The sequence below is a fragment of the Rana temporaria genome, chromosome 3, assembly GCF_905171775.1.
Source record: "Rana temporaria chromosome 3, aRanTem1.1, whole genome shotgun sequence".
NCBI lineage: Eukaryota > Metazoa > Chordata > Amphibia > Anura > Ranidae > Rana > Rana temporaria.
The window spans coordinates 193,452,706-193,464,470 of NC_053491.1; the positions used below are offsets into that span (position 1 = coordinate 193,452,706).

The 11,765-nt window shown below is 46.5% G+C and overlaps 1 protein-coding gene across 1 annotated transcript; it reads left to right on the forward strand.

The window, feature by feature from the left end:
- Positions 1–1,208: 1,208 nt before the first annotated feature.
- Positions 1,209–3,706, forward strand: LOC120931991 (tigger transposable element-derived protein 1-like). The gene has a single exon (XM_040344037.1). The coding sequence runs from the start codon at positions 1,587–1,589 to the stop codon at positions 3,546–3,548; it is 1,962 nt and encodes a 653-aa protein (XP_040199971.1). The 5' UTR covers positions 1,209–1,586; the 3' UTR covers positions 3,549–3,706.
- Positions 3,707–11,765: the final 8,059 nt, after the last annotated feature.

Sequence of the window (11,765 nt, forward strand, 5' to 3'; positions counted from 1 at the left end):
TCCTGTATTTTATTTATTGTTAAGAGATCATGTAAGGATCCCAGGGTGATGAAGACTTTGTGGAGGAGCATCTCTGTTGTTGAGTCATTGCCATATAAACATTTGTAAAGGGGAGGAGTTAGTAAAATGACGACGCCCATGTGGGGGCGCCAGAAATTTTTCTGCACCCAGGCACCTGTGACCCTAGGATCGGCCCTGGCTGTAATTGCAGCGAAACTTTGGAACTACAGGCATACCCCGCTTTGCGGACACTCACTTTACGTACACTCGCGAGTACGGACATGCCCGCAAGTGTACGTAAAGTGCCTCGCAATTACGGACATTCCCGCGCCGCGCAGCTGCAGTATGATCTGGAGGGCGGAGCTGCCGCCCAGAGTTGTGAGGGAAGAGGCAAAACGTCCTGCGCGTTGCCAGCAAGCCAGTCCAGCATTGCCTGTCGGCCCAGAGGTGCTCAGCATAGGTGCTCAGCATTGCCTGTCAGCAATCCCAGCGCTGCTCAGAGGTGCCGCCAGCCCAGAGCTGTTCACCAGCCACAGTCTGCATAATCGTAAGTACCGTACGCCCCCCCTGCTATTGGCCCTGACCCCCCCCCCACTACCAGCCCTGGACCCACATCATAGCCCCTTGACCCCCCCACTGTTATTTTCATTGTTACAGGTACCCATCGTGCCTGCCAGCCCAGAGGTGCCCGTCAGCCAGCACCAAGGCCCAGAGGTGCCTGCCAGCAAGCACCAAGGCCCAGAGGTACCCACCAGCCTGTCAGCAATCCCAGCGCTGCTCAGAGGTGCCGCCAGCCCAGAGCTGTTCACCAGCCGCAGTCTGCATAATCGTAAGTACCGTACGCCCCCCCTGCTATTGGCCCTGACCCCCCCCCACTACCAGCCCTGGACCCACATCATAGCCCCTTGACCCCCCCACTGTTATTTTCATTGTTACAGGTACCCATCGTGCCTGCCAGCCCAGAGGTGCCCGTCAGCCAGCACCAAGGCCCAGAGGTGCCTGCCAGCAAGCACCAAGGCCCAGAGGTACCCACCAGCCTGTCAGCAATCCCAGCGCTGCTCAAAGGTGCCGCCAGCCCAGAGCTGTTCACCAGCCACAGTCTGCATAATCGTAAGTACCGTACGCCCCCCCTGCTATTGGCCCTGACCCCCCCCCACTACCAGCCCTGGACCCACATCATAGCCCCTGACCCCCCCACTGTTATTTTCATTGTTACAGGTACCCATCGTGCCTGCCAGCCCAGAGGTGCCCGCCAGCCAGCACCAAGGCCCATAGTTGCCTGCTAGCCAGCATCAAGGCCCATAGGTGCCTGCCAGCCAGTACCAAGGCCCAGAGGTACCCACCAGCCAGCATCAAGGCCCATAGGTACCCACCAGCCAGCACCAAGGCCCATAGGTGCCTGCTAGCCAGCATCAAGGCACATAGGTGCCTGCCAGCCAGTACCAAGGCCCAGAGGTACCCACTAGCCAGTACCAAGGCCCAGAGGTGCCTGCCAGCCAGCACCAAGACCCAGAGGTGCCAGCCCAGCATTGCCCAGAGGTGTCCGCCAGCCAGCCCAGCATTGCTTGCCAGGTACGCATTGAATAATGGCAGATAGTACCAAAAAAAGCCGTAAATCAATTACTTTGGATATGAAGGCTAAAATGATTAAGTTGTATGATGAAGGTGTAACTCAAGCTGAAATAGGCCGAAGGCTAGGCTACACTCGGACTACAGTTAACACCGTCATAAAAAACAGAGAAAAACTTCTTGCAGAAATTAAGAGTGCTACACCTGTTAACACAACAACAATTCGAAAAAGAGATAGCATTGTTGCAGACATGGAGAGACTCTTAATACTTTGGATAGAAAATCAGACTACACGTCATGTTCCTGTCAACCAGGCAATTATACAAACTAAAGCCTTAAGTCTGTTCAATGACCTGAAGGCTAAGAAAGGTGAGACAGCAAAGGATGCAGAATTTTCTGCAAGCCGTGGATGGTTTGATAGGTTCAAGAAAAGGTCTAACCTACATAACATTAAAATACAAGGAGAGGCAGCTGCTGCAGATCATAAGGCTGCAGAAAGCTATCCAAGAGAGCTTGCCAAAATTATTCAAGATGGAGGCTACTCCATGGATCAGATTTTTAATGTGGATGAGACTGGTCTATTCTGGAAGAAGATGCCTGCAAGAACCTTTATCGCAATACAGGAAAGATCAATGCCAGGCTACAAGCCAGCTAAAGATAGAATAACCCTTCTGTTAGGTGGCAATGCTTCTGGTACCTTAAAGCTAAAGCCTTTGCTAATTTACAGATGGGAAAATCCAAGAGCTTTGAAGAACTACGTTAAAACTAGGCTTCCAGTGCATTGGAGAGCTAACAAAAAAGCATGGGTTACTGCAGCCCTTTTTGAAGATTGGTTTGACACCTGCTTTGTTCCAGAGGTGAAAGCCTATTGCAAGGACAACAATATCCCTTTCCACATATTGCTGCTTGTTGATAATGCCCCTGGACACCCTCGAACACTAGATGAGCTGAACCCTAACATTCGAGTGCAGTTCCTACCACCAAATACTACCTCACTACTGCAGCCAATGGATCAATGCGTCATTGCCGCCTTCAAGTTAAACTACTTAAAAAGAACATTCATTAAGTGTATTGCAGCAATAGACAAAGAAGAAGGAGACGGTAAAGAAGTCCTATCCAAATTCTGGAAAAGCTACAACATCTTGGATTGCATTAAAACTATAAGAGATGCTTGGAATGACATAAAGGAAACCACAATGAAAAGGGCCTGGAAAAAATTATGCCCACAGTTAGTTGATGATTCAGAAGGCTGTGAAGATCATGTAGCTACTGTTACTGAAAATATTGTAGATATGGCAAGGCAGTTAGAGCTGGAAGTGGAGCCAGAAGATGTTGCTGAACTGCTTGCGTCCCACACAGAGTCCCTCAGCAATGAAGATCTTCTAGAACTTGAAGAGGAGAGAGAAGAAGATGTGCAGGATGGGGTTGAGATCATTGATCATCAGCCTGAAGGTTTAACAACAAAAATTCTCTTTGAAGCTTTCCGTCATCTTGATAGCGCCATGGCTCTATTTGAAAAGCATGATAGGGATTTTGAAAGAAGTTCCAAAGTCAATGCTAACATCTCAGGGGCTTATGCCTGTTACAAAGAAATCTACAGGGAGAAAAAGAGAGCTACACTTCAAACCTCCATAGAAACATACTTTTCTAAAAGTCCATCAGCACGCGGATCATCATCAACTGACAGTCTGTTTCCAGCTCTGACATCACCACCGTGTCCTGCTCCTATTGCTACTTGTAGTACACCCAATTCTCCAGCAAGAAAGCGCCTCATTTTTGAAGACTTGACTTGTGAAACAGAAGATACCTGCATACCTGACAGTCCATTTCCAGCTCTGACATCACCATCAAGTCCTGCTCCTACTCTGATTTCTTCTTGTAGTACACCCATTTCGCCAGCAAGAAAGCGTCTCGCCTTTGAAGATTTGACTAGTGAAACAGAAGATACCTGTATGCCTTCACCCTTCCTACCACAATGAATTATCTCAGCTGCTCTGGCCTTGCAACAACGAGATGGGGTAAGCTTACAATTTTTATTTGAATATTGTGTTTATTTTAGTTATCAATGCATTATTCATATCAGTTATGCTTGTAAATGACTATTGCAATGCAGTGCACACATTTAGAAGTGAAAAAAGGTATTGCTTCCCTTTAAGTACATTTTCGCTTTACATACATGCCCCGGTCCCATTGTGTACGTAAAAGCGGGGTATGCCTGTACAAAGTATTGACTCTGGATACAAATGCACGCCACACTTTTCAGATATTTATTTGTAAAAAATGTTGAAAACCATTTATATGCAAAGTTTATTTTTCTAATCAAAAAACTATTTCTCAACATTTTTTTTTTTTTTAGCCCTGACCATAGTAAAGCAAAAAAAGTAATTTATACAAAAACATTATACGTTCCTTTTAATAGCTGTTATGATGTTAAACCAGTTATTCAATTTAATGATAAATAGCTTCCAGGAATAGGTTGGCTTAATATGGATATCATTTTCAGAATTTCAGAAAGGGAACTATAGTTTTTTTTATGGTCATTGTAAGTTGTTAGTCATTAATTCAAGTGTTGAGAAATCTGTGGCATTTGGAAGGCTTCCGGCTGGGCTCACACTATACTACATGACTTTCATCCTACTTTGCTCTGCGACATTGGTCCTACATTGATCCTACATTGGTCCTACATTTATCCTACATCCATGTGACTTTCATGAACAGGATACTACCGTATTTATCGGCGTATACCGCGCACTTTTTTGCCCTGAAAATCAGGGCAAAATCGTGGGTGCGCGGTATACGCCGATACCCGCTTTCCCGCGCCTACATATACCGAGCGAAGTACACTCGGGTATAGTCGGGCAGTCTCGGCTCCTTCCGCGCTCACGTCCTGGACATACAGGACATCAGCGCGAGAGTTGCCGAGCCTGCCCGACAATACACGAGTGTACTGCGCTCTGTATATGTCGGCGCAGTATTCAAACTCGGCGTGGGAAACGAGCGGGGAGGACGCAAGGACGCCGCAGAAGGACGCCGGACCCGACGAAGAGGACACCCGAAGCCGCAGAAGGACGCCGGACCCGACGAAGAGGACACCCGAAGCCGCAGAAGGACGCCAGACACGACGAAGAGGACACCCGAAGCCGCAGACGGACGCCGGACCCGATGAGGCCGCCGCGCAAGACACCAAAACTGTAAGTACAAAAAAACTTTTTTTCCACAGGTTTGAGGGCAACGTTATACCGCGATAAATACGGTACTTTGATCCGACTTTGCCTTGGACTTGAAGTCCGACTTTCAATGAGTTGGGATCCGACTTGGATCCCTGCCAATATCAGGCACTGTGTTTGATATGAATCTTGAGGGGGAACTCCACACCAAATTTTAACCAAAAAATCGGCATGGGTTCCCCTCCAAGAGCATACCAGGCCCATGGGTCTGGTGCGGATTTAAAGGGGAACCCCCTACGTCGAAAAACCGGCGTGGGGGTTTCCCCAAAATCCATACCGGACCCGTATCCGAGCAGCATCCCGGCCGGTCAGGAAAGGGGGTGGGGATGAGCAAGCGCCCCCCGCTGTCCCAGAGCACCTACCTCCCCATATTGAGGGCATGCGGCCTGGCACGGTTAAGGAGGGGGGGCGCTCGCTCGTCCCCACCCCCTATCCTGACCAGCCGAGCTGCTGCTCAGATACGGGTCTAGTATGGATTTTGGGGGGACCCCCACAACGTTTTTTTCGGTGTAGGGGGTTCCCCTTTAAATCTGCACCAGACCCATGGGCCTGGTATGCTCTTGGAGGGGAACCCATGCCGATTTGTTTGTAAAAATTTGGCGTGGAGTTCCCCCTCAAGATTCATATCAAACACAGTGCCTGATATTGGCAGGGATCCAAGTCGGATCCCCACTCACTGAAAGTCGGACTTCAAGTCCAAGGCAAAGTCGGATCAAAGTAGTATCCTGTTCATGAAAGTCGGATGGATGTAGGACCAATGTAGGATCAGTGTAGGACCAAAGTCGCAAAGCAAAGTAGGATGAAATAGTGTGAACCCAGCCTCCATCTCAAAAAGGTGACAGCTTTACCAAAGGATTTCAAGTGCTTTGCATCTAAAAACATTCTTCCATATCCATAAAAAAAGTGAGGTTGTATTTCTGCGTGCAACCAATCTTGTGTATCCTGGAGCACAATGCTCCCCACCCCATCCTTTTTATTGTTTTAGCTTAAAGCATAATAGAATAATATACTTAATTCCACTCATCATGATGACATGCTATCGACAAAGTGAAATTACTTGAAAAGTGAACAGTCCTCCCCAGCCTCTAACCATGTCCTCCCCAGCCTCTAACCATCTACGGTATCATGTCCTCCGCAGCCTCTAACCATGTCCTGTATCATGTCCTCCGAAGCCACTAACCATCTACTGTATCATGTCCTCCCCAGCCTCTAACTATGTCCTGTATCATGTCCTCCGCAGCCACTAACCATCTACTGTATCATGTCCTCCCCAGCCTCTAACCATGTCCTGCATCATGTCCTCCAAAGCCACTAACTATCTGCTGTATCATGTCCTCCCCAGCCTCTAACCATGTCCTCCCCAGCCTCTAATCATGTCCTGTATCATGTCCTCCCCAGCCTCTAACCATGCCCTGTACCATGTCCTCCCCAGCCTCTAACCATGTCCTGTATCATGTCCTCCGCAGCCCCTAACCATCTACTGTATTGTGTCCTCCGCAGCCTCTAACCATGTCCTGTATCATGTCCTCCACAGCCACTAACCATCTGCTGTATCGTGTCCTCCAAAGCCTCTATGTCCTGTATTGTGTCCTCTGCAGCCTCCAAACATATCCTCTCCTTCGCAGCCCCTATCTGCTGTATCATGTCTTCTGCAGCCTCTAACCATCCGCTGTATCATGTCCTCCACAGCCTCTAACCATGTCCTGTATCATGTCCTCGGCAGCCTCTAACCATGTCCTGTATCATGTCTACGGCAGCCTCTTACCATGTCCTGTATCATGTCCTCTGAAGCCTCTAACCATCTGCTGAATTGTGTCCTCTCATACCGGTCCCTCCCATTCTAAAAGAATGGTCCTGATGGAGAACCAGGGTGAATCTTCTAAGCCTTCTAGTAAAGGAAAGGCTATTGTTAGTGACAAGAAGTCACACATTACACCCTCTGCCCGGGAGGAGTTGCTCGTTCAACGGGTAAAAATGGCCTCAAATAGGCAGAAACCAGACTCTTACCGTACCTCGTCCAGCAATTCCTCTTCTAATGAGGACGCTCTATCGGAAGAAGAAGGAGACTCTGAATACAAGTATGTCTCTGATACGGAAGAGGGTATACCCCTTGAAAAGGAGGAGTCCGAGGACACGATCTTAGACGGCTCTGGTGACCCGTATTTCGACCCAGGTCAAATTAAACACCCCCGTTCAGGAGAATGGGTGGCCCATTCCTTAGTTACAAAATTTTTAAGCCTCTGGATCCAGAAACCATTGGATAAGAACGAGGCTAGTAAGTTAAGAGCAGAGTGCCCGAGACCTTCCCTCCCAAAGAAATTAGCCAATACACCTGAATTAGACCCCGCACTAGTAAAATTTCTTCTAAAATCAGGAAAACACCCAAAAAAGGGTGTGGACAGATCATTTCGCTTCTGTCAAGACAAATTATTAGACATGTTAGGCCCCTTAGCTAAGATTCTGGATTTAACAGAAGAGGCAGTTTCATCTGAGGCCCCGTACAGACGACAGAGTTTCTCGGCAGAATCCGGGTTTTGACCGAGTTTCTCGGTGAATTCTGCCGAGAAACTCTGTCGTGTGTACGGGGCCTCACACCCCGATAGATTTAAATATCCTGAAAGGTTGGGCTCAGCGAGCCTTTGTGCTATTTGGCAACGCCAACGCGGCCATCTCTAACGAAAGAAGAAGATCGATTCTGATGAAGCTGGATCCACAGCTTATGCATCTTGCTTCATCTCAACCATCTTCCATCACCGAGGGTCTACTTTTCGGTGACTCTTTTATAAAAGAGATCAACAAATACGTGGCTCTCTTTACATCTCTAGACAAGGCCCAATCGTCACTCAAAAAGGTTTTCCAACCAAGAGTTTTTCCCAGAGCTGGGAAACGTAGGGGCCGATTTCCCAGCAGACCTTCTACCGAAGGTCATTTCCCCAGAGGCCCTCCCAGATCAGATCACTTTGCCCAACCGGTTAACACCTATCAACAATCCCCTTTCTTCCCACAAAGAGGTAGACCTTGGAGAGCGAGAGGCCATCGCGGTTTTCCCAGGTCAAGACCTTAATTTGGTAAGTCCCCATCCGAGGTGTTTTTCCCCAATTCCCTTGGGAGGCAGGATAATGTATTTTTTCCAAAGTTGGAATATGATAACCTCAGATGCGTGGATTCTGAACACCGTGTTAGGTTACCGGATAGATTTCACCTCTTTACCGACTCTAAGTCAGGACCCTATTCCAATAAGGTTCTCAGAAGAGGACAAAAAGCTCATCTCACTGGAGATAAAAGAGCTTTACTCCAAAGGGGCCATAGTTCAGGTTCCCCTACAAACTCCAGGTTTTGTGAGCAACCTGTTCCTGGTCAAAAAGAAGGACGGAGGTTTCAGACCAGTAATAAATCTGAAATACCTAAACAATTTCGTCCATTACCGCCATTTCAAAATGGAAGGTTAAAAGACCTTTTATTACAAGACGACTGGTTGGCAAAAATAGATCTGAAAGATGCCTACCTTTCTGTACACATGCACGAAAATTCCCAACCATTTCTTCAATTCCTATGGCAAAACAAGAAATGGCAATTCACCAGTCTCCCGTTCGGGCTGTCATCTGCCCCCTGGTGCTTTACGAAATTACTGAAACCAGTAGTAGCGGCTCTGAGAAGCAGGGGTGTTCGTCTAATAATATATTTAGACGACATTTTGATCATGGCACAATCACTTCAGACCATTCAGTTACACGTTCAATGGACAATATCCCTTCGGAACATGCTGGGATTCATAATCAATTACAAGAAATCCATCTTAACCCCTTCAAAGGAGGTAGAATTTCTGGGTTTTCTCGTCAACACCCAACTATCCCTTCTGAGTCTTCCAAACAGGAAATTGAAGACGATCAGAAGAGGGATTCGCTCAGTCCTGAACAAAAGTCAAATATCTCTTCGGACAATTGCAAGGATTGTCGGTCTATTATCAGCTTCCATTCAAGAGATATTTCCGGCACCTCTACACTACAGAGCACTACAGAGACTAAAAGCTCAACATCTAAGAGACGGTCTGGCATATTCCGACGAGATAACACTAACCCCGGACACCAAAGAAGAATTACTTTGGTGGCTGACTCACATCCAGATGTGGAATGGGAAGACAATCTTCCATCCACATCCGGATTTGATAATAGAATCAGATGCAAGCAACTCAGGCTGGGGTGCCCGCTGCGGCCCTCTTACAATGGGAGGGAAATGGTCTCCAGACGAAGCTCGGTTGCATATCAATTGTCTCGAACTCCTAGCGGGATCATTTGCTCTCAAGAGTTTCGCGAGAGACAGGTCCGATTGTTGTATTCTCCTGCGCATGGACAACATATCCGCAGTACAATACATCAATCGATTAGGAGGTACGAAATCCAAACATTTGGCGAACATGGCAAAGGATTTTTGGCATTTTTGCCTGGACAAGAACATTATATTGAAGGCGGAATACATCCCAGGCCTATCCAATTCCATCGCAATTCCGTTATCTAACAGATTCCAGCGATTGGATGTTGAACAAGCCAATCTTTCAACATCTAAACTCCCTGTGGGGTCCTTTACAAATAGATCTGTTTGCATCACGCCTGAACAGACAGATTCCAACTTACTTCAGTTGGCGTCCAGACCCAGAAGCATTGGGGACAGACGCCCTTCTACAAATTTGGCCGAAAGGAACATCTTACGCTTTCCCTCCCTTCACGCTAATTTCAAGGGTTCTTCTTCTGACACGTTACCTGGAATCGAACATAGTTCCGATAACCCCTTACTGGCCATGCCAAACATGGTTCCCTCAGGCTCTGGAGATGAGCATAGACTACCCACGATTACTCCCAGTATTCCCTTCTATTCTACTAGACCCATTTCAGAATCCTCATCCTCTAATAATCTCAGGAGTTCTTTCCCTGGTAGCCTGGAAGTTATCAGGCAATCGGGAATTATCTCAGAACTTTTGCAGACATCTAGAGACATCTTGTCAGAAGCCTGGGCTCCAGGAACCAAAACAGCTTACAGATCAGCCTGGAAACTTTGGTCTAATTGGTGCATGCAAAGGGATCTGGATCCCTTACATGCACCTCTCCCTCACGTGTTAAATTTCCTATCTGACGCTTTCTCTTCCGGCAAGGCCTACAGAACTATTAACGTATATCGTTCAGCCATTTCCTCGAGTCACTCACCCGTAGATTCTATTCCAATAGGGAAACATCCATTGGTCTGCAAATTAATGAAAGGCATAAAATTCAAAAGACCTCCTAAACCCAAATACCTTTCTACTTGGGATGTTTCCATCCTCTTAAATTTTCTTAACTCCTGGGGCGATAACGAGAATCTGTCTTTTAAACATCTATCCTTCAAACTAACGGTACTACTTTGTCTTATCTCCCTCAAAAGAGTAGCGGATGTAAAAGCCCTAGATATATCCCGTCGACAATTCTCCCCCCAGGGCGTTCGATTTTCCATTTTCAGACGCACAAAGACCAACTTACATTCGGTCTTCTATCCGGCTTTTCCCTTCAACCCAAACCTTTGTGTAGTCCAATGTCTAAAAACCTATGAAACTAAATCTCACCCTTTTAGAGACCCTGTCTCATCTCAATTACTGATTTCCTACTGCAAACCCTTCCATCCAGTTTCCTCACCCACCTTAGCTAGATGGGTGAGACAAACCATGGATTTAGCAGGCATTGACATTTCCATATTTGGCGCCCACTCCACCAGAGGCGCTATGCCCACTAAGGTATTTCAATCAGGTGGTTCACTATCAGATTTAATGCGAACAGCAAACTGGTCTTCAGAATCCACCTTTAAGAATTTCTATTTTAAACCTGAATCTCATGTGTCTATGAATGTATTATAACTATAGGTTGTACGTTTATTTAATGCTAGGGTACACAGCTTTGAACTAGCATAATATGAGCCTCCTGTTTGCCATAAAATTGGAGATTTTCCTACCCTCTGGGACGGAAAATATAGATTTTATTAAAAACAGGAGGCGAGTATTATCCCACCCTAATACCCTACCCTTAGAGATTTATCTTGTTCTTACATAATGTATTCTTTTTCAGCTTAAATACGCCTATTCTACGGTGGACTTCATGACATATTGAAGTATAAGTTTCCAGTTCAAGTTACCCCAATTAGCCTCCAGTTCAAGTGGTTTCCAGTCTAGTTTATCATCAAGAAAGAGGAAGAGCATCATCTACACCTCACCTTTATAGCGTACTCTGTTACCTGATTGGACAGTCTACCTATGTTCATTTGCATATCCATCTGTGTAACGTTTTTTCTTTTCATTAACTCTCTTGCTGCTGGTTGACAGTAATGAAAGATTATAGCATAATACTCGCCTCCTGTTTTTAATAAAATCTATATTTTCCGTCCCAGAGGGTAGGAAAATCTCCAATTGTAGGAGACCATTGATCAGAGAACACCGATTGTAGGAGACCATAGATCACAGAACACCGATTGTAGGAGACCATTGATCAGAGAACACCGATCGTAGGAGACCATTTATCAGAGAACACCGATTACAAGAGACCATTGATCACAGAACACTGATTGTAGGAGACCATTGATCAGAGAACACCGATTGTAGGAGACCATTGATCAGAGAACACCGATTACAAGAGACCATTGATCACAGAACACTGATTGTAGGAGACCATTGATCAGAGAACACCTACATAACAGGAGACCATTGATCAGAGAACACCGATTGTAGGAGACCATTGATCAGAGAACACCGATTGTAGGAGACCATTGATCAGAGAACACCTACATAACAGGAGACCATTGATCAGAGAACACCGATTGTAGGAGACCATTGATCAGAGAACACCGATTGTAGGAGACCATTGATCAGAGAACACCGATTGTAGGAGACCATTGATCAGAGAACACCGATTGTAGGAGACCATTGATCAGAGAACACCGATTGTAGGAGACCAT

Excerpts from the sequence above, each read along its gene's own strand:
- LOC120931991 (XM_040344037.1), top strand. The coding sequence starts at position 1,587 with ATGGCAGATAGTACCAAAAAAAGCCGTAAATCAATTACTTTGGATATG.